Source organism: Aricia agestis, chromosome 4 (genome assembly GCF_905147365.1).
Source record: "Aricia agestis chromosome 4, ilAriAges1.1, whole genome shotgun sequence".
NCBI lineage: Eukaryota > Metazoa > Arthropoda > Insecta > Lepidoptera > Lycaenidae > Aricia > Aricia agestis.
In genome coordinates, this window is record NC_056409.1 from 22244713 (window position 1) to 22268897 (window position 24185).

At 37.4% G+C, this 24185-nt stretch overlaps 2 protein-coding genes across 3 annotated transcripts; one reads left to right on the forward strand and one right to left on the reverse strand.

Annotated features, from left to right (window-relative positions):
* The first annotated feature begins 9106 nt into the window (after window positions 1-9106).
* LOC121726347 lies at window positions 9107-14288 on the forward strand. 2 transcript variants are annotated; one of them, XM_042113668.1, is made up of 7 exons: window positions 9107-9368; window positions 9448-9610; window positions 10954-11689; window positions 11796-12330; window positions 13112-13217; window positions 13590-13858; window positions 14265-14288. In XM_042113668.1, the coding sequence occupies exons 1-6, from the start codon at window positions 9287-9289 to the stop codon at window positions 13813-13815; spliced, it is 1848 nt and encodes a 615-aa protein (XP_041969602.1). In that variant the 5' UTR covers window positions 9107-9286; the 3' UTR covers window positions 13816-13858; window positions 14265-14288. The 2 variants fall into 2 exon arrangements, with proteins under 2 accessions (XP_041969602.1, XP_041969601.1); XM_042113667.1 differs by lacking the exon at window positions 14265-14288 and having other exon boundaries at window positions 13590-13911.
* A 2662-nt stretch (window positions 14289-16950) lies between these two features.
* On the reverse strand, window positions 16951-23137 carry LOC121726011 (AP-2 complex subunit sigma). Its single transcript, XM_042113227.1, has 4 exons — window positions 23070-23137; window positions 22841-22990; window positions 17442-17615; window positions 16951-17286 (listed from the first exon to the last, which is right to left on the reverse strand). Exons 1-4 carry the CDS (start codon window positions 23070-23072, stop codon window positions 17185-17187), a joined length of 429 nt encoding a protein of 142 aa, XP_041969161.1. The 5' UTR covers window positions 23073-23137; the 3' UTR covers window positions 16951-17184.
* Between the last annotated feature and the right edge of the window lie 1048 nt (window positions 23138-24185).

A 24185-nucleotide genomic window follows, 5' to 3' on the forward strand; every position in this document is an offset into this window, starting at 1 on the left:
ATCGAAGAAATAAAGACGTTAAAGCATTGTTGGATACTCGTGACGGGACACATAAGGCTGATTCTCCAAACCGCAAAATTGAGTTGTCCGGACGTATAAACTACCCGCAGAGTTACATATGTAGACCTTTGTTTTTTTTTTATAGTAATATAAGGTGTGCTATAACTGGGCCACTTAGGTTCTGTAGAAAAACTTAATTGTCAATTTAATTAAAATTAATTTAAAGGTCGAAAAATTGACTCCCTAGACGTGTCTTGTCCCCAGAATTCACTATAAGTTCCCAAAAAAATCCCACAAATACGATGAAATTCTAATTTCAAAGTAAATAAATCTTGGTCAAATCTTAAATCTTTACTTCTAATACGATTCAACAGATGGCGTTTTATTTTTTACTTTATTGTAACATAGAACTAATCATACTTATTAGTTAGTATGTTTTTGTTTATAGTTTTTAATACGTTAGAATATTATGTTTAATAATATAATCACTTGGTATAATAATAATCAATCTATCTTATCTTATAGAACTCCTACTGCATTTCTAATATATGTGACAAGTTGACAACAGAAGGCGCTCTAAAATAAAGGAGTTCGAGTGTACCGTGTTGGCCTTTATTCCATCCAGAAAATATATCAATGCAATCAACATTTTAATTCTAATATATGAAAACAGACTAGCTGTTGCCCGCGACTTCGTCCGCGTGGACTTCAGTTTATAGCGCGCGATGTCAACAAAATTGGTGTCAAAAGCTTTTATAAAAAAACCCTGGTACCCCTTAAATCAATACAGCTGTGCAGTGTGCACATAATAAGTATTTAATTTTTTTATATTAAACTTTATATTTTATGCCAAATTTTAAAGCTTATTTAGCCCTCCAATTACACAACTTTACCCATAAACTATTTATCATTGATAGATTTAAGGTTACGTCACTGCACAGATAAAGTACTGAGTTATTTAATACCGTAGAATAGATATAACAATCGAAAAAAATCGAAACTTAAATGTAAGATGATACCACGTCCTAAAGGAAGACTTTTGAGCAAGCGTCAGCGCGATGTAGAAGACGCACGGCGCATCTATTATGAATTGTTGGAACTAACTTAATTTGAACAAATTTACGCATTTTCACCCCCTTACAACCCTTTTTTCCAGTAAAAAAGTAGCCTATGTCCTTTCTCAGGCTTTAGACTATCTGTATACAAAATTTCATTACAATCGGTTCGGTAGTTTTGGCGTTTGGCGTGAAAGCGAGACTGACAGACAGACAGACAGATAGAGATACTTTTGGCGTTTGGCGTGAAAGCGAGACTGACAGACAGACAGACAAACAGAGATACTTTCGCATTTATAATATTAGTATAGATTATGTGCACACTGCACAGCTGTTTTTGGGTATTTTGATTAATTAAGGGCCACGCTACACCGGAATGGCAGCGGCGAGGCGAGCACTTTCAGCGCTGCCATTCCGGTGTAGCGCGGCCTTAAGAGGGGTTTTAAAAAGTTTTTAAATTTGACACAAATTTTGTTGACACCGCGCGCTATAAACTAAAGTCCACGCGGATGAAGTCGCGGGCAACAGCTAGTATGCTTTATATAAGTTTTCCATACTTAACCCATCAAGCCCCAAGCGGAACCCAGGTGCCGCATAACAACTGAATATCTATTGTGTCTGGTATTTATTAAAAAGAGTAATGCCAGGATAAAATTTCAAAAAGTAAATCCAAGTAACGATTTGAGTACTTAAATGGGGGAAGCTGTAAGAGCTGTTGATCATTGTACTCTCCGTTAGAACTTTTTTATTTCAATTTTCAATAAAATCATTGTTTCAAACTTACGTTTGAATTGATAATCCCAATATTGTGATGCCTTCATATGGGAGTAAGGATTAAAAACTTGCATGAAACTTGCGTCTAAATATTTCTGTTCGTCGTCTATTTTGAAGCATTTTCAAATCCTGAAAAAAAACATTTAGTCCATGACAATATTTTTATCGATATAAATTTATACTTCAAGCAAGGTGCATCCCTAAAGCACACGTAAAAATCTATGCCATATTTGTAGCCAAATTATTACTTGATGTGACATTTTTATCACTAATGGCATAAATAGCATGATTAAGCGATTATTAAACTTATAAATTTTCTTTTTAACTTACAAAAAATGCCTATTGATAAGCCCAAAAAACGTTGTTGAAAACTTACGTATGTTATGTTAAATCCACGTGTTTGAGGCATTCCTTGGCCGTTTATGGTTTATTATTTAGCGGAACCACAAAACCCAACAAGATATTGCACGTTCACTAAACTTTTATTAGCACTTTTAAAACATGAAATATGCAGACCGACTCCTTTGTTAATGGGGATTGTCCATTGGAAATGGGAATTTTGCTCATTATAAAAACATTTCGAGGAATAAGGTCAGTGATCGTTTTTCTGTATAAAAACGAAAATACAAAAATAAAAAAAATAAAAAAAAATAAAAAAAATATATCCACAGCCGAGTATATAAAGTCCTCGATTTTTGGAAGTCAGTTAAAAAATACCCATTAGTTACATATATTTTTGAACAAATACGTTTAACCTTTGTTTGACCTTCAATGGCGTTAAATTAGCAATAAATTCGACCAACATTACGTTTCAAACTTTTGGTAAGCTTCTCGTATCAGCTTTCACATAATGAGAACTTGCCTTTGACGAACCAGTCATTATAAATAAGATTGAAAGGAAATTTAAAACATATGCAGAGGTCAATTGGCGGCCGATGTTGACGTCAGAGCGAAACTTTAAAAAATTATTGAGAAAAAACTAGCCAATGAATTTCAAAATTATTTAATTTATATTCTTAAAATACCCTTTTTTAACGAAAAAAAAAAATAAAAAGTACATGTGATTTTTTTTGGACAATGCCCATTGATAAGTTCTACTCGGTCGGACATAAGTCATAACATTACAGGCTTTTGACGTTTATACACCAATATGAGCTTTCTCTTTCACTCAACTTACTGCATCGTTAGTAAGAAAAAGTAACATTATCAACTGTCAAAATATAAGGCTCCCTCCAATAGTATTATACCTTCATGGGTAATACCATGGTAATACTAGGCAATACCATCAATAATTTCTACAAAAGTGGGCAAAAGAATGTAAAACTTGATACATTTCAATTTGAAAAAGACACGATGATATTCTAATGAATAGGCTAATGAAGTTATTATAACGATGTTTTAGTCACGGATTTTACTCACGGAAGAAATAGCCCTATTTATCGATATTCACACCGAATGTCACAGGAATTATAAATTTTGGTTTTGACAATATCTTACCTGCACTTTTGCACGATAACGGATATTTAATGGCCAATATTTTACCAATAATGAACATCGAAAACCCAAATAATACAATCTGGGAAAAAATAATAAAAACCACACCAACAATAAAAAGTAGAAGAAGTTTCAAAGTAACGTGGCCGCCAAAACTCAAAAGCCGGTGCCAGACATGTGATCAAATACGCAAATTCGTCAAGTGTGGCACTGACATTTGCCTATTTGTGCAAAGTTAATTGCTGGCATTTTCCTATTTGTGCAAAGTTTGCTCAAACTTTGAAGCCCATGTCTGGCTTAAGAGGATACACCAGGGGCTAGAGAAATGAAAAAAAAGTACGTGTAATATCTATAGCTGTCTCCCTTACCTTAAGCCTATACCGCAAAACGCGATAGAGACAACTGCAGAAAATCCAGAAAATCAACGATTCGTTGTCCCCTGATTCCTTCTCCAAAACTTAACCGATTTAAGTACTTTTTTCATTAAAGATTAAAAAAAAGCTTGAGCTGTGTTCCTATGTTTTGCTTTTTTTTGTATAATCTAGCCAAATCTGTTTTCTGGACGTTTGAACACAGCGGAAAATCTGGCCATTTTTGTAGGTTTTTGAACGTACAGGGGACAACGTTTGTATGGAAAAAATGGCGGTGTGGAATCCTCTTAATTAGGCCGGCCGCAAATTGTCCGAAATTTCTGATCAGAAACATATGAACTGCAATCCGATCGAGTACTCTGGTGTTTCGTCCGAACCAAGGTTTTTGGGCCCAGTGTCCAGTCACCAGATATGAATTTTTAACATTTTTTTCTTCTGGCGATTGGTCCCAAGTAATTATTTTTTATGACTTTTGGGTTTATGTCCGAGGGGTAGCAAAAAAGTTGTAGATTTGAATAAAAAGCAAAATAATTGCTTTGTATGAAAGCAGTTATTACTCACTGAATGAATATAATATGATATTTAAAGAAAAATAATACAATGGACATGTATATATTAAAATTTCTTATGATATAAATAATAACAAAAGTACTAATTTTCTAAATAATCTAATTATATTATTATTGTATAGTTATTTCAGTTTAAAATTTATTTATAATTATTATTTTTAAATAAAACTTATATATTTCTTTAATTGGCAAATTATAGGTATATAATTTTTTTTGTAAGAGAACGACTAATTAATTATTTTTTATGAAATAAGGGGGCAAACGAGCAAACGGGTCACCTGATGGAAAGCAACTTCCGTCGCCCATGGACACTCGCAGCATCAGAAGAGCTGCATGTGCGTTGCCGGCCTTTTAAGAGGGAATAGGGTAACAGGGGAGGGTAGGGAAGGGAAGGGAATAGGGGAGGGTAGGAAAGGGAATAGGATAGGGGATATGGCCTCCGGTAAACTCACTTACTGGCGAAACACAGCGCAAGCGCTGTTTCACGCCGGTTTTCTGTGAGAACGTGGTATTTATCCGGTCGAGCCGGCCCATTCGTGAGGAAGCATGGCTCTCCCTCGTGTAATTAATTTTTTATAAGTAAGTTTAATTCAATTACGCGCCATTGTTGTGGCAGAATGTTAAAACTATAAGTATTTAATAAAACCTTTATATCAACAACATTCTGGGAATAAAGACATTTGAATTTGAAAATGAAAAATATTTTGTATCACGTAGGTGCTATAGCAACTTTATGCCGATAGGCGCGAGTGGCTATAGCCCGGCCGAATTTTGTTTATGATTTGAATACAAAAAAACTTCCCAAGTCTATCGTACAACTAAGATAGAATCATTTTACTGTAGGAAAACAACCATTAAAATTTCACGCAGTACCTATTAGAGCAGGTATTTTTTAAAATACCTGCTCTAATAGCCTGGCCTTGTATTATTAGTTTAATGTATTAGTGATCAATATTTCAAAGTTGCTAGATTTTATGACTTCTTTAAATATTTGCATGCTATCTTTATAGTTAAGAGTGTAAGACCTGAGCAATGAACGTTAACATCTAATGTACCACTTTTAAAGCAAATAAATGATTGATTGATTGAAAAACTTGATTCGACGCAGTATGTTTAGGTAAGTATTAATAATAATAATAATATAAGTTTTAAGGTGTTAGATATTTTTTAGTGTTAGATATGTTTCGGATCAGAAATTTCGGACAATGTGCGGCTGGGCTTAATCGGCATAGTCTCTTAACTAACAATTATTATATCTGACTTAAATAAATATGAAATAAGTTATTATTTATGTAATTAATTATTATTATTTTGAATATTAAATATTTCCAGCTGTTAATGCGGTGTTGCAATAATTAGTAAAATGAAAACTCATATATACAATACGTGACCTATAATAATATGTTAGATATTTTTTAAATTTACAAAACAATATTATGGTTATAACTGATTATATTTGTGCCAACCCTTCAAAATTTCTTGCCAGAAAACAAGGAATCATGAAAGTGGGACCAATTGCCAGATGATAAAATGCTAAAAATTCATATCTGGTCATTGGGCCCACTGGGCCTAAAAACCTTGGGACGAAACACCAGAGTACTCATCCGATCGACGTCATCTGACACATAATGTCAGATGCCTGCCGGTCCGGCAGGCATCTGACCCGGTCCGGAACGCACTTTGCTCATATATTTTGTGTCTGACGTCCGGTCCGCATGAGATGTCCGATGCCGTCTATCGGATGTCAGATATTTTTAATTGCGTACCGGCGGGCGTCTGACATTATGTGTCAGATGACATCGATCGGATGGCAGTTCAAATGTTTCTGAGGGATCGCGCTCTCTCTTACATTTTGTACTGAGCCGCCGGAAGGAAATTTCGGATAGTGTGCGGCATCAGTATATCATAAGTTTCTGGTGTGCGGTGTGGCGGTCCGGCCGACGTTCAAATGTTTCGTATCAGAAATTTCGGACAATGTGCGGCCGGGGACCGGGCTTACAGTTGTCAGTTTTCAGTTTGACAAGTTTTTATTATGTCAGCGTGTTCCTAAACTATTACCAGTATACCTACTGGCCTAATCGCTTAGGCCAATGATCGCTTAGGTTAAGATATTTTGATTTATGTCAAACGTGACAGTACATTGATATTTTTTGGAAACACAACCCCTATGTAGTCAGTTATGCCAACCTGCAGATAATTTCAGATCGGTGAGGACTGAGGAACCAATAGAAAATCTAGAACCGTAAATCGGGGTAAATTGGTCCAATCTTCCCCTTCAATTAAAAATTAAACCTTCTTCTGTTATGTCGGCTGTACACTCTCGCCGAGAGCTCTCGGGCGAGAGTCTCGTGCGAGAGCCCCTTGCCCGAGTGCGATCATGTACATTCTCGCTTAGTTCAATTGCAGTTATGAACTCAGAGAAGATGGACCATTATTTTTCTCTATGCATCGAAAGATATCATTGTAATCCAAAGATCTATAATCATATTTAATTTTATTTCTCACAGATAATGACTGATAATGACGTTTATTATTGTTATTTTCCTGTTCTGCACTGTCTAGCGGCGCGACTAGTAGTGAAAAAATGCGAGAGTGTACAGTAATGCGCTCGCTTTCCTCGCGAGACCCTTTGTCTCGGGCGCAAAATACCGACACCGGACCGAGAGGGTCCGAGACAGGCGAGACGAGGCGAGCGCACCCATTTACACTCTCGCACTCGGGCCGCCTCGCTGTGTCTCGGCGAGAGTGTACAGCCGACATTACGATCAGTGTGATTCAAGATATACTTGCGAATGTATGGTAAGCGGTTTTAGAAGTAAGTTAGTGTTAGATTACCAAATTATCGTTATATTTTGAGAAAATCAAATAAAACCTTGTTGAATTCCAATTTACCCCTGACGGGGATAATAGGTTCGAGACCGAGGGAAATAGAAATTATGGCCAGGGCTGCCACTTTCAAAAGTAGGCACCAAGTGAAAAAAAACTCAAGTAGGTTACCTAAGTAAGTACTTATTTTTATGTTTTAATTAGGTATTTAGTTAAATAAAGTTTTCTGTCATAAATTTAAGCTATCCTTTGTGAGATCAAATTTTTATTTCAGGAACTTAGTAGCAAATATTTGCATTTAGCTTAGAAAACTATGAGAAGGTAGGTAAGCATTTAGGACCGTTTATAAGTATTATTTATTATTATTATTAGTAATATTATTTATTATTAATATATAATACTAATAATAATATTTATTAATAATATTATTATTAGTATTATTTAATTTAAGCTGTTCTTTGTTGACTTTATCTCATCTAAGGCTTGCTTTAGAGTTCGTCGTATTTCTTATAGGTTTTAGCATCCGGTTTAGGTACGTAGTTACGTGGCATTCTGAAAAAAATAAAATGAAAATAATGAAGTGTCGCTAAAATAATAAAATAAGTTTTTATTGCCAACTTCGATGTTAGTAAATTGTGTTTTAAAAATTACAAATAGAATAGAAAGTATTATTGCAACTAAATAAATGCACAATTAAAATGTTTGACAACCCTATTTGAACATTCCACTAACCCCTTAGTCTTACCAACTATCCCCCTTATTGTTCCAATTCGCGTTCCAATTATGGCAAAAATATCTAAAAATTAGTGTTCTAGAAAAACTAAGATTTTCAATGAAATTACGCAATAATTTTCTTACCTTCACGTTTCTTTAGGGCGTATTACAATATTATAATCCAATTCACGTCAATTTCAACACTTTTTCGCAGTGTAACTCTATAAAAACCTTAAAAAAACACAAAGTTAAATTGCACAAAAGCCGCATGTCCATCATGACCATAGACTTTTTTTTTTTGTTTGTTTTTGGCACTGACACTGGCGTTGTACTTTGCCATATACAAGACCATAGACTATATACATGATATATACTGATCATGACGTATCTTTGAAAGGTTTTTTTTATTGCAACCTGATTGGTAGACTTGAATTCTCAGTGTAGCCAGAAGAAAAAAATACAGGTTCGTTCAAAAATTAAAAAAAAACCTTTTAATCTTTAGGACTGTAAAGCAAGAACAGAACGTTTTAGAAAATCCGAGTTTTATGCCTATTTACCCCGGCATTCCTATTTTACCCGTTTTACGGAAGTGTTTATCCTTACGCCACTAGTTAAGATTGTTAAAAATAAAATTAAAAAATATAAATGAAAATCCCTCATAGAGAATGTAACCGAAATTGGTTTCATCTGTGTGGAAAAATATGTGTACGTATATACAAGCATGATTGAACGTGATTTCTATGAGATTAAATTGTCTGCGTGCGGCACGTGCCGACTGGACGTCAAAAAAAGAGTGCTGCTGTCATGTATCACACGTCTCTTTTTACCACGCTGTCTTACTGATAGTGACATCTCTCTTGCTCAGGCCTTTGTTTCTCTATTCCGCTAGGTAGGTACATATTAACTTTATGATGAAAATAAGCACAAAATGGCCACGCGATTACGGGCTAAGATAGACTTTTAAATATATATTTACTGTCGGGCATTTTAAAATATAAATTCTAAACTATAATACTTTATCTATGGGCTGACATATAGGTCTTTGGCTGGATAAGAAGCACAAGAAAAAAAACATGTTGTCAAAGACAAAAAGTAGAAGAAGTAAAAGAAGAATATAAGAAATCATGGGAAAGTCTGATTTTTTTTTGTATTTTATAAATATTATAAATAATAAATAAAATTTGAAGCCTATTATTTAAATATTGCCTGGTGACGATATAGCTAATAATACGCAATAAGTGAAATTTAATTTCCAAACAGTTTATTTATAAAATTACATAATAAAATAAAATTAATGTAACATAAATTATTTTGAGATAATTCAAAATTCTCATAAATGAATAATAATCTAACAGCGTTTATTTAACTACTATATATTATGGTATCCTTCTATGTTATCCATGAACTGCAACAGTAACTCCACTTGATTCTTCAGCTATGCTAACATTCTCATATAAAAAGTTTCGTCAAAAGTACATTCACCATGTCTATACAATTGGTAAAATTTTTGCAAAATTCACTCAGAAGTGCCAAGTCTCTGGGTTTGGCTCGGCTGTCTTCTAATGGTAAGAAGAAACTGTTATTTTACCTATTCTTATTTTAGAAATATACATTTTTGAGTATTTAATAAAAAAATATTAACAGTGCCAGACACAGCAAAGCAACCAGATCCAATTATAGCAAATCTAAAGACGGCAACAAAAGTTGGTGATGTGCTAGCTGCAGTCCAGACACACCTGCCTCTTATGACTCATCGCCACCTGGTGCATGCACTCTCCTGTCTGTTCCAAATACATAAAGCTAATAAGTGAGTATTTTATTACACTACAATTTGCATGGCACTAGTATTTAACCGATTTGTTGCGATATCTAATTTTGCTAACTTCTGACTGTGGCGTTGAACAAAAATAATGTGACACTGTTCAGTGCCCAGCGCCATATGATAAGATGACATGCATCTGTGTCTTCAGCCATGCAGAATAGAAAACAGTATTTTGTAAATTTTTACATGTTAAAAGCTTCAATACTTTTAGTTTACATTCAAAATATGATGTGAACAGTCCGGCACACTGTTTTAGGTTATTAGAAGTGGCAAAATAAGTAGTTTTTCTGGAAATGGACAGTAAATAACTTTTTAAATACAGTTATGCTAAATCTCTTTAACTTATTTTGCATTTTCTAATGGTTTTCTTGACTAAGAGGTATTAAATTAGATCTAAAAATCTTATTTTGGTTTTCCTCATAAAAATTTCAACTATTATACCTATAACTATGCGAATGAAATGTTATATAATATTATGTTATCTATGGACACTTCACACCACGTCAGTCTGGTCCCATGCTAAGTACCTTTATTTAATTTATTTAATACTTTTATACATATATTTAAGATTTTTATTATATTATACACATATTTAATACACACCCATGACCCAGGAACTTTGAAAACTTTTTGTTCCGTCGGCGGGATTTGAACCCGCGACTCCAGGCTTGAGCTACCAACAGCCCACCAACTGAGCCACAGAGGTCGTCTAAATGGCAAGTTTTAAATAGATATTTACAAAAAAGCAAAATTATTACTAATAGTGTCTTTTTTTTATTTTAAAAAATTACGGCAAAAAAGAAAGTACATTCCCGAGACAGAAATTGAAACTCAATGCGACGATGACGAAGAACAGAATTCGCAAACGCAACTTCATTGCAAAATAAACTCAACTTTCAAAAAGGTTGGTGGGCCCTATTCTACAAAAAATCTGACAATATCCAGAAACAAAGGGTACGAGATTAATATACTAGTAAAAAATGAAGATAATTTGATTCTGGGCAAAAACTTTCTTAAAGCTTAATTGAAGGAGTTATCATTGATTTTAAAATGATACACATCCGTGCCTAACTCCACACGCAAAAAAAGTGATGGCACTAGAATGTGCCATCTGCTACAAACGGTCAATAAAGTACTGTGTATTCATAATATTATGTTCTTATTTCCTAGGTTTGGTTTTTACCAGAGAAAAGGTAACAAAATTTTACATCAAGCATCATAGATGTAGAAAATAACAGAATCTTGATGTAATTTTTATATTCTCTATTTTAAAAACTTAAAATAATTAATGGATGACTCACTAGTATTTTCACTAAAACATGTTGCAGAAACCAAGTCACACCTGATGTTATAGTGAAGGATCCAGCGTTTGGTGTACTCTGCCAAAATTTAAACAAAAGGGCCAGGGAGCTGGAGACGGGGGACACCATCGAATCCATTAAAGTTCTGTCCTTCCTTGGCGTGCCGGCGGACGCGCTCATCGTGCAGACCCTCCTGCAGATGGTGAGATGTAACATCAACCAGCTGACCGCCCAGCAGATCATGTTTCTGGACTTCCTGCTGACCCAGCTCAATGGCAGGAGCCACCTCGTCGACGCGCTCCAGCTGGCGCTGCCGCTCGCGTTCCAGATTCAGCTGCCGCTGGAGCTGGACCCCCAGGACCTGCCCCTGCTGAGGGAGATGCTGGTGTTCGCCTGCCGGCACCGCCTGCCGGACCGCAGCATCAACAACATCGTCACCGGCCTCCTGCTGCACGACCAGGCGATCTCCGCGCCCATGGCTAAGTCCATCGCGTGGGCGCTGTGCCAGATCAACTGCACTGCCGTGGTCTACCCCACCAGGAAACGGCTGCTCGACATGTGTTGCGAGATCATGGTGCGACACGTCGACGACCTCGCCTACGAGGACGTCCTCCGCACTCTCGCCAAGTTCAAGCTGAGGATACTGGACAAGCATCCGGAATATTACCAGGAGGAGTTCTTCGACGCGGCGGCCGACTTCGTGGTTCAGAGGAAGTTGGACTTCGATCGGAGCCTTCTCGTTGCCAGGATTCTGTCTAGGATCGTAAGTGTTCGAAAATGATATTATACGAGTAATTACTGTGAAACATCCCTATTTAGACTCGCTGGTAAAATTGATCGGTTGTCACCATACCATAATATGTTTGCAGGCGCACGCCCACCTGGGCCTGGCCGCCCACCTGTGCGCGGCGGCGGCGGGCGAGCCGGGCACGCTGACGCGGGCGAGGCCGAACCTCCTCTTCGCCTTCATCAACTACCTGTCCAACAACAACTACATCCCCGGCTCCGAGCTGTGGAAGCCGCTGAAGACGCAGATGATGGCGAACCCCGTGCTCGACGCCACCACGCCCACGCTGCCCTGGACCAAGATATGCCTGGAGCTGGCATCGCTGAACTGCTACGTGGACCGCGCGCTTCGGACGGTGTTCTCGGAGGAGTTCCTCGAGCGGTACCTGTCGAGGGAGGACAACGTTCTGGACTACCTTCAGCTCCTGACGCTGTACGAGGCCGTGAACACCTTCCACGACAGAAAGTACGCGCTGCCGGCGGAGACCGTCGCGCGGGCCAGGGAGCTCTATCCCACGCATGCTGTCACCGAGGCCCTGGCCGAGAGCCTGGCGCGCGGCCTTCCCCACCCCGACTGCGTCATCACCAACGTGATGCTCAGCAATGGAATACTCGCTAGTATGTACTGTGCAGTCATTTCTAAAATATGTTAATTCCTGGCTGGCTGGAAATTTATTTACAGTTACGTCTTACATACAACACATACTCTAGCCACATACAAAATTATATGAACCATATCAATAGCAACCCACCTAAAAATAATGTTATGTGTTTGCTGTGTAATATTATTATTTATTATGTACTGTTAATAGTATGGGGAGCCCAAAACTGGATTTCGTAACCTGCTCGAGCGTGTCACATTAAAGCTTGTATAGACTTCCGACATGTGTCATCAGTTTATAATGGTATAGAAATCAGATTTCTCATGTAGTGGGTTTAAAAAAAGTTATTTTGAAGAATGGAAATATTATCGACTCTGTCAGATAGATAGGGGATGTTTAGCATATCGCAAAGAAGCTTCCATATAAAGTACTGAGGATTTAAAGGTAAGGTATTAAATAAAAATTAAGGCCTGCAGAGACATTTTTAATATAGAAAAAACTTCATATTTTCCTGTTATGCAGATATTTTATGTTGCACTCAACTAATTCATTTAGTCCTTGTTGTCTTAAATCTTGTTATAATTTACCTAAATAAGCAATTTTCTGAATATATAACTTTAAAATGTCTGCAGTTTCTGAACCCATCGCTAAAATAAAAAACGCTCTTTTTATTTTTTATTAGTCTTACCTAATCTGAAAATAAAAAAAACCTACTAGGTCTCCATGATGCTCGAGTAACTACACGAATAGCACTCTAGGCTTCCCTACTATAATTGATTTCTATTGTTTTTTTGCAGATATGATAGTGTGTGTTCACAAAGGCTCCTTCCTGCAGTTTCCGTCGGGCCGGAGAACCGACAAAGTTCCTATCGAGCAATTGAATATCCCCAAAGATGCAACTGTGTAAGTAGCTTACGATTCCAACCAGAACATTAGGGTGAGAGTGGTGAGACATATCGACACAACAGCAGCTCCGAAGGGAGCACTGAAGCATGCAAACGGTATGCTAGTGGCATACAAGGGTGTGTCACTGTCTGATTGTGGACTGTGGTCGACGGTGAGGCCGACGACCTGCACTATTAGTAGAGTATCCCCGTGCACGTGTGTGCATCTGCATCGCGCCATCTCCTCGCCCAACCAAACAAACCTATTACAACTGACCACTCCCCTTATCCCATTTTGGCGAGTAATCATAAAATTGTACGCGGCCTAAAAGTTTTGTTTACTATTTTCTGTAGTGTTAATATTTATCTCACGAGCGGATGGTACTTTCAGGGTGTGCATAATGAACTTCAACCAGGGCTGCTACTCCGTGAACAGCAGCAGGATGCGGGGCGCGTTCCGTCTCGTGCTGGACGTGCTGGAGCGCCAGGGCTACGCCCCCATAGGGATCAACGGCGGCGAGTGGGCGCGCGCCCCCGCCCACGAGCGCACGCCCTATCTCGTGAGGGAGCTCGAGTTCCGGCTGGCGGAAGTCGGCATCAAGATGGCGGCGACCTGATCCTTAAGAAACTTGTGCATTGACTGTAGATACGAATCTAGTTGTAAGGGGAGCGCCCTGGGAGAGATTAATAAAATGAAAAGTATTATCGGACTTCATTTATTGCGTTAAGATTAAGTGTTCACTAATACAGGTAAGTATAGGTGCCGGCAGGGCGACAAGCCCTTACGGAATCTTATTATAGACTAAGTAACTAAAGACTAAAGGGGCACCTGACACGTAAATGTCAATGATGCACACACACAACATAATTATTGCGTATGTGCATAACTGCATATACTGCACGTTACATAGTCTAACGGCCGTTCCCAATATTTGATCTATCTCTGGTTTTGCCTTACTAGAGATAGGAATAGCTCACATTAGACATAAAATTGTATGTCAATTGTGAGCTATTCCTATGTCTAGTAGGGCAAAACCAGAGATAGATCAAATATTGGGAACGGCCGTAAATAAACTAAGTTGATTTTGACTTTCCCTCTTTAATTTATTGCTTCCATCACTTGGGCCCAAATTAAGAGCCTGCTGCCAAAAAAAAAAAACAACGCTAGCCCCGCCTACACACCCCGCTATCCTCCAATCGTGATATAATGATTCCATGAATCGTGCTCCCGGGCAATGTGCTTTACGCTGCAGTTAATAGTGAATAATATCGCGTAACATCGGTTCCCGCATTATAGCACGAAAGTAAAGGTCGTAAGTCCCAAAACTGTTTTTGATGATTACTTAAAAATGAAATGCAATACTAATATTTCCTTTTGCCGTTATTTTATAAAGTGTGTGATTGTAGTAGTGCAAGTTATTTATTGATAGTAACTCAATATGTGTAACAGATATTTGTTGAAAAGCCCAGAAAGATTCATAATTTCGAAAAATACCTACTATCGAATTAAATTACTGAATCGTGTTGTCTGTTTAGCAAATATCAGATAAGTATATAATGTTTAAATATAAATCTTAATTTCATTTAAGTCAATCGCCTTCCGGGATCGTAATACTTATTAGAAAACACGGTAAAGTTTGGCAGCCCGCTTGAATGAAATTAATTTAAATGAAAAATAGTATGGGCAGCGAAGCGCGTGCGACGACGCTGCCCATACTATTTATCATTTTTACACACCCGAGCGTGCGCCCGCGCAAGTGTTAGCGTTGGCCCTAACGCTAACACTTGCGCGATCATAGAAATGATCCAATATAAATGATAATGTAATACCCCCCGTATTACATTATCATTTATATTGGATCATTTCTATGATCATATATAGGATCCAATATATATGATCATTTGATCATATCTGCATATTACATTATCATATTTCATTGATCCTATTTTACGTCGTATGTTGGTTTCAATTAAATACTAGCGGACCCAACCCAAAAGTCTTTGTCCTGTCTGTACATAACTAGGTACATACATTACACAAAAATGAATTAAAAGGGCATTTTCAGTGCCCATGGCAGACAAAACTATGAAGCTAAACCATTCTCAAAACACACACAATAAAGAATCATCAAAATCGGTCCAGCAATTAAGGAGGAGTTAAGTAACATACACAACACACGCACACAAAAAAAAAGATGAGTGAATGATACAATTCTCTGGCTCTGGCGTGTGCGTTGCCATGATTGGATACGCGTCGCGCATGGGCAGTGAAATTCCTCATAAATTCCTCTTAAATTTTGAGGAAGCGATAGCGGAAGAGGAATTTTTTATTTTTATTTATGAGGATGCGGTAACGGTTGAGGAACCCAAAATATTGCGGAACTTCCTCATTATGAGGAAGCGGAAGAGGAATCCTCAGCAACCCTATCCCAGAGCAGCGCTGCGTGAGGCGGTTCAGCCTTCGCACGCGGCGCGTGCAGCGGTGCTCCCCCGCGGGCGACGGGTCAACAATATAGACGTGACAAATGGGCTGATTGGCTGACGCCTTTGTACACGTCGCGCGTCGGCGTCGTCGTCTGTTGGCTAGGTAATATATCTATAAAAATCCATAGGTGTCGACTGTACACTCGCGCGATCGAAATTATACTGCCGCTACGAGAGACGGGTGACCGTCGCGGCCGCCCGCGACGACGCAGGCGGGCGCACGACGCGGGTACACGCTCAACGCAGCGAACGCCCTAAGCCCAGGCCGCTGCGGCCATCGAGACAGATACCTTAGTATGAAACCGCCATAGACCACGCGCACCTGGCCGCACCATACTTTCGATGGCCGCCGTAAGGAAAAAAAGGTGCTGCTTAGATTTGTATAATTTATTATCTGATATCAACAATATACTTTTTTAAATTACGTTTAATAATACACTTTTGTAAACACTGTTGTTGGGATGTTTGTGCAACTAGTTGATGAAGTTTACGACAGTACATAATCCAGAGTTCTCACTTACTTGCACTAACTCCAAAAGTAAATAAAAGTACATAAAATCTTACTATAGTATAAATAATCTTAAATTTGAATATACTTTTCTAATGGGAACAAAATATATAATGACCACCAAAAAATGCACTGATATCCTAAACTTGCTTACCAAAAAAGATACTTAACACCAAAAAAAGAAAGATCTTAAAATGGTGGTCTGTATTTTGGTAATCATTTACTATTTTTGTCTGTGAAATGTTACTATTTCTGGTGATCAGTTAATTATAAGCCTTTTCTAATTACTCAAAATATTTTAAACAATATGGAATGAACTAGAAACAATAATTATGATTCCTATGACATGTATCTTTATTTTACAAAATCTTATATCTTTAAACGAGCAATTCTTGTATATATATATAATTGGAATCTCGGAATCGGCTCCAACGATGTTCATGAAATTTAGTATATAGGGAGTTTCAGGGGCGATAAATCGATCTAGCTAGGAATCATTTTTAGAAAATGTTATTTTCATCGAATACCGAGCAAAGCTCGGTCAAATAGCTAGTATTTATAATTTTACAATCATCACACATTCTACATTTGAATAAAAAATAGTTTATTTATATTCAACTTTTAACTTAATTGAAAACTAAGTATTTTTAAATGTTAGGAGTATATTTTAATTAATAACATACGCATGTTCATTTTCAAACCATATAACCATATACAGTAAATCCTGAGTCATATTCTCAATATTAATGTGCACTATCTAGTGTTCACTAGAGGCTTCTATACTATAATATGTATTCATTTTCACAATCAAACTGAAGTACTGTATACTGTATAACTAAATTTGAACAATTTATGTAGTAGAGTTTGCTTCATTTATTCATTATGCATCATCTATGCTAATTGCTAACAGAGTGTGTATATAAATTACTACAAGTTCCTATCAGGACAACATACATACAAACACCATCATATAATGAGATTGCATTCCTTAAGACTATTCTAGTGAGTTGAGCATGAGAAGCTGCTTCAGTACCTTAGTTTGTGATGTCTCCCGGATTTCTCCCGCTAAGAACATTTCATCCACCACTGTGTAAACCTGAAAATCCAATTGATAATATGATGAAACATATTCAAAACACACACATAATTCTTTACACCAATACTGAAGTATTTGTTGGTGAATGGTGTGTCAGATGGGATGTCATTTAGTTGGTATGCAAAAATTCATTTAGGTTCTACTGTCTACATTACCTTATAAAAGTTAAAGACGAGATCGAGCTCGCAGACGTTGTGGAAATATTCGTTGAGCACTTCCACGAAGTTGTGAATGGCCTCCAAGTAGCACAAGTTGTTGTCGTTCACATCCACACATATGCAGAAGTAAAGCCCGGCGTATCTCCTGTACACTATCTTGAAGTTGCGGAACTGAAAAGCATTTATGAAACAAACTTTAAAGGAGTGAGCTCACTGAGGCCGCCGAGACGGGCCGTGCCGGGGCTCAGCGTGTCGGGGCTCAGCGTGCCGGGGCTCATCGCAAAAATCCGCCTCCATACAATTTGTATGGAAGCGGATGCGCGTATCGCACACTGTGTCGGGGCGCAGCGGATTTCCGTCAATGCGACATGACAAGGCCCGGCAAGGCCCGACAAACCCGCTGCGCCCCGGCAACAGTGTGAGCACACTTCACATAGATTTTCAATTTTTGGTAGATTTGAGATCAAATGAATGACGATTTAGTAATACAACATTTTTTGTAAATTTTAATAGAAGATCGATATTATACAGGGTGTAACAAAAATAAAATTGTTTTTTTAGTAAATACACATCTTCTTACGTATATTCCAATTAAAAAATGTAATTAAGTAATGTTCATTTTAAAAATTCTCGTTGAGGGCCGTCTGTACCGGAATGGCTCTATGATAAGATCTCACTCAGCCTTCTTTGCTGATGATGGCAAATTATTTGCTAACCCTCTAGTAAGCTCTAATCAAATACAGGTGACCTTGATCCGATACTTACTTGGACCAAAAACTGGTTATTAAGTTTGAACTTAACAAAGTGTTGTGTTTTGCACTTGGGAAACAACAACCCAAAATTACAGTACACCATTGACGGTTGTCCTTTGACCTCTACTAACTCACAAGCAGATCTGGGAGTTCAGATAACACGCAACTTAAAATGGGATTAACATATTGCCAACATTGTCAAGAAAGCCAACTCGTTTGTTTACTTGGTTAAGAGGACCTTTCCAGTTGTAACAATTGACCTTTTTTTGAAAATATACAAAACATACATAAGACCACTACTACTCGTACTATTATCTATTCTGTGCCACTACTGGAATATGTATTCCGGAGTCCATACTTTCATAAAGATATTGATCTTTTAGAAAGTGTACATAGAAAGGCAACAAAAATACCGAAAGCACTTCGACATATGAGCTATGAAGATAGATTAAAGGCATTGCGCCTCACGACGCTAGAAGACAGGCGTCTTCGTGGAGACCTCATAGAGACATACAAAATACTAATACATTGTTACAGCGCACAGTGTTTTAGAAATCCCCAAAATCGGACATGACTGAGTTAATGCAATAAGTCGATGGCGTCTTATATTTTAAATGCAAGAGTAGAACTCCCGTGTGCGCATTTTACTTCGTTTTTGAGAAAATCAATTTTTAAATTATCTAGTCATATTTTGACTCCCTGAAAACGAAATTATTTTATTTAAATTAATTACGAGGGTTTGTAAACTTGCTACCCAGTTGATTAGATTGATCATTAAGATTTAAGAGACACAAATTTTGTACTTTATTTCATTCCTACAATTCAAGTAGTTCCTGAGATTTTAATTGTTTTAAATATTTAGACTTTATTTTTTTTCTGCTTTCTTATATGATTTCCGCACCTTCTGTCAAAACTGAAAAATACTTTGGTATAGTCTTTACACTACAATATTTTTATTTTTTGTGAACCGCGTCTCTTTTTTATTCGCGCCTTAAAAATTTTAAGAGCAAAGTTTCATCGAAGTGTTAAAAAAATATCATGTGTTAACATTTGGACAGCATTTTTGACGACCAAGGTGATGAAGAATAAAATATTTTATTAAACTTGCGTGCAAAAAAATCGACCCACCTCTCTCCTTATGATTCAAACGGTAATAACTCAAGAGATATAATAAGTATTAAATAAATGTTGGTATCGTTTTAAAGGTAGTACAACAAGGATTTAATTAATGCTATAGTTATTGTAACTGTAAATTGTTTACTAATTCTACAGCCTTAAAACAAAAACCGGTCAGTTTGGCACAACATTTCAGTAGGCGATTAATGACATCTTTCTCGTAAAAAACACTAACAAATTGATTTCAATAGTTCGTAGTGCCAAGCATTACCCTAATTCAGGTTTCCATCCGGGTTTTCCTTGACCTTATCAAAGTTATGATGAACTCCTGAGCGATATCATGCCGATCTTCTTGTACAGCCACCCGGAGGTCCTGAAGGGTATCTGCGGCAAGAGTCCGGGCCCTGACCCTCCTTTTGAGTTCTTCCCATGGGTGCTCAATAGGATTAAGGTTAGGACTCCTTGCTGGCCAGTCCAAACCCGAAATTTCGACGTCGGAGAGATATTGACGAACTTTCGCAGCAACGTGCGGTCGAGCATTGTTCTACATCAATATGAAACCTTCATCAACAAAACCAGCGCATGGCACCGCATGTTGTCCCAGTACGCCCTGAATGTAGCGATAGGTACTCAAAGTGCCAAGGCGCGGCCCGGAACTCAAGATTGGTTTTGCATCAAAAGAAATCTCGCCCCATACAGTCCCCGAACACCTACCAAATGGAAGCCTTTCGTCAATGCACGCCTGCGCAAATCATTCTCCTTATCTACGGTATGCTTTTCTGCGACCATCGTTACCATAAAGACTGATTTAGCTTTCATCAGAAAAGAGCACGACCCGCCATTGTTTCAATGAAAAATCAACATGAGAACGTGCGAAACTAAGCTGCACTTGACGGTGTGCTGGGGCTAATTTTGTACCGTTAGCGAGTTTTTGTGAAGTCAAATAGCTGCCTGCAAGTCTTCGTCGTACAGTCTACTCAATTACTGTAACTCATCGGACTTCTCTTGGCCGTCGTTGCACTTGAACTGAAATGAGATGTCGATTCCGCAAGGACGTTGACACCTTAAAACGGTCATCACGTTCAAATGTAGCCCAATGTCTTCCTGAACATGGTCGCATGGTAAATTTTAGAGTCTCTAGAATACTTCTTTATTTTCTTGTAACCGAAGTTCGACTTAAATTAAGACTTCTAGCCGCAACTCGTTGTCTAAATTCAGTTCTTAGTAAAGCCTCTGCTTGAGAGGCTTTATTCGGAGTAATATCCATTTTGCCACAATAAAATTACGTTTAAAATTAAGTTAAATGAACAATGAATCAATAAAAATCGAGACAAAACAAAAACAATAAGATTTGACCGATTTTTCATACAGAACATAATGAACGGTTATTAACGATTAAAAAACTGAGTGATGGGGGTGCTTAGTGATTTGTGTCGTTTGTAGTCAAGCATGTTGGTTTTAGAAAATGAAGAGTAAACGTACACATTCCTTATCATATTAACTCGCATTATTAATAAAAAGAAATAATAAATAACTATAACTTTTTAAGATATAGCGACTTGAACAGAAATGCGCGGGGTGGGTCGATTTTTTTGCACGCAAGTGTATTTGACTGATTTATTATGTGACTGAAAAATAATTGACTGATTATTTAAATTGTAAATGTTTTATTATTTGGCTGATTATAAAAAAAAATTGATGAAACTTTGCTCTTAAAATTTTTAAGGCGCGAAAATAAATTAGAAATTCGTAAATCTCTGGTATGAGATGCGATTCACAAAAAATAAACATATTGTAGTGTAAAGACTATACCAAAGTATTTTTCAGTTTTGACAGAAAGTGCGGAAATCATATAGGAAAGCAGAAAAAAATAAAGTCTAAATATTTAAAAACATTAAAATCTCAGGAACTACTTGAATTGTAGGAATGAAATAAAGTACAAAATTTGTGTCTCTTAATGATCAATCTAATCAACTGGGTAGCAAGTTTACAAACCCTCGTAATTAATTGAAATAAAATAATTTCGTTTTCAGGGAGTCAAAAAATGACTAATTTAAAAATTGATTTTCTCAAAAACGTAGTAAAATGCGCACACGGGAGTTCTACTCTTGCATTTAAAATATAAGACGCCATCGACTTATTGCATTAACTTAGTCATGTCCGATTTTGGGGATTTCTAAAACACTGTGTTATACGTGGGAAAGCCATGCTTCGGCACGAATGGGCCGGCTCGACCGGATAAATACCACGTTCTCACAGAAAACCGGCGTGAAACAGCGCTTGCGCTGTGTTTCGCCGAGTGAGTGAGTTTACCGGAGGCCCAATCCCCTAACCCCTACCCTATTCCCTTCTCTACCCTCAACTATTCCCTTCCCTTCCCTTCCCTACCCTCCCCTATTACCCTATTCCCTCTTAAAAGGTCGGCAACGCACTTGCAGCTCTTCTGATGCTGCAAGTGTCCATGGGCGACGGAAGTTGCTTTCCATCAGGTGACCCGTTTGCTCGTTTGCCCCCTTATTTCATTAAAAAAAAAAAAATGTGCAGCGTGCCAGAGCTTGAAGATATTTACACTAGGAAAGATGTGAAATCCAGGTCAACTCGAGGTCATCATCTCAGACTAGAACGTACACCAGTGAACTCGCTAGTAGCTCACAACTTCCTAAGCAATACAGTTGTGCAGACTTGGAATATGTTATCCGATGATATTGTATCTGCACCAACTGTTAACAGCTTAAAAAATGGACTTGACAAATGGTTGATGACAAATAAGTCCTGCAAAAGAAATTAATAATAAGTGTGTGAATTACAACACTGTGTGATATAGTCATTATCAGCTAAATGCTGCTAGATCATTAACAATAAATAAATAAATAAATAATACTTTAGGGTATGTACGTGTTCCTTGTAGAGAGTACAATGTGAAAGTAGCAGCGCTGAAAGACCAAAATTTTTTTCACTTTTGTATGGGGAAACTCGTGGCGCTGTGGCTCTTGCCCATACAAAAGTGAAAAAAAAATTGGGTCTTTCAGCGCTGCTACCTTCACAGTGACCTCTCTACAAGGAACACATACACACCCTAAAGTATTATCACTTATTTTTGTTACACACTGTATAACTAATAATATAAAAATTTAAAATGCATAATGAAGACAGTCCATATAAACATTTTAGTTTTATTTTAGTTTCAACCACATAGACTACATTGATTAAATAAAGGTAGATTTTCGGTAGAAGCTAAAACACGGTCTAGTAGATTTTAGTAGAATATAGCAATGTTTTTGATATATCGAGTCACGAGTGATTTAAGAGTGGTCACAGTTCACACTGGAGCTATCCAAAGTACTCAAAATCCGTCAATGCGATGCGGCCCGGCCCGGCAATAGTGTGCTATAGCGCATTTTGCGCTGCGCTGAGCCCCGATCCGCCCCGGCAAGCCACGGCACGCGCCGACAAACTGTGCGCGTACCTTTACTGGGAAAACTGGAGGGAGTGGAAACATCGAATTATGAAGACCCGTGTGGTACTTACCTCAACAAAATTGGTGTGTTTTGCGTCTCGGACCGTAACTACTGCGTGGACTTCTTCAATAAGCTTTTGTTTCTCGTCATCATCGAAATTCATATACCATTTTGCTAGTCTTGTTTTCCCAGCTCTATTCTGAATGAGAATGAAGCGAATCTGAAAAAAAAGGCAGCAAGAACTTGTAACAAGGAAAGGGAAGGCAAATGTAGATCGATTATGAAACACCGCTAGTTACCATTTTATATAGGTTTTAGTAGAATTAAGCAATTTAACAAAAAATTATTGAAACGCCTCCTTTCGATAAAATTGTATTATTTTGACATAACAAAAATGACAATAATTGACAAATGAGTAGCAGTGTTGCCAACTTTTTACTAACCCACCAAATTCAGCAGCGTATACCACCAGAAACCGCTAAAACCTAAATCGCCTCTCAAACCACCAGAATTCCACTAAATAACGTAAAGACAAAAACAACCTATCTGAATATAATTTGAAAATAATACAATATTATTATGAAACTAGCTGTTGCCCGCGACTTCGTCCCTGTCAACATAGTATAATAACAAAGATGGATAGTCCGCTAATAAATATGAAAAAAGTAAAATATAACCTCCTCCTTTTTGGAAGTCGGTTAAAAAGTACCCTAAGTTACACCTTACTACATCAGCTATCTACCAAAAAAGTCCCGGCAAAATGGCTCCATCCATTTCAGAGATTAGCCGGAACAAACAGCCAGACAGACATACAGACAAGAATTGTAAAAAATGTTGTTTTGGTGTATGTACCCTAGTTATATACATTCATATGCATATAGTAAAAAACGGTTCTTTCAATATTACAAACAGACACTCCAATTTTATTTATAACGAGCTTTTGCCCGCGGCTTCGCTCGCATCAGCAAAATGTGATGACAAAGATAATAAAAAAGAGAGAATTTTTCCGAACAAAATATATATAAAAATAAAATATATCCTCCTCCTTTATTGAAAGTCAGTTAAAAAGTAGCCTAAGTTACTCCTTATTACATCAGCTATCTGCCAAAAAAAGTCCCGTCAAAATCGCCCCAGCCGTTTCGGCCGGAACAAACAGACATACATACAGACAGATAAAAATTGTAAAAAGTGCTATTTTGGTATATGTACCGTATGTACATTCATATGTATGTAGTAAGAAACGGTTCTTTCAATATTACAAACAGACACTCTAATTTTATTTATATGTATAGATGTATAGATAATTATTTTTGTTACTACAAAAAGGAAAACTTTAGTTACCTATGTAGCAACGAGGAAGTTGATTCCTATGTAATTGACAGACCAAATTTATTTGGTCGAATATGTCAATTCAA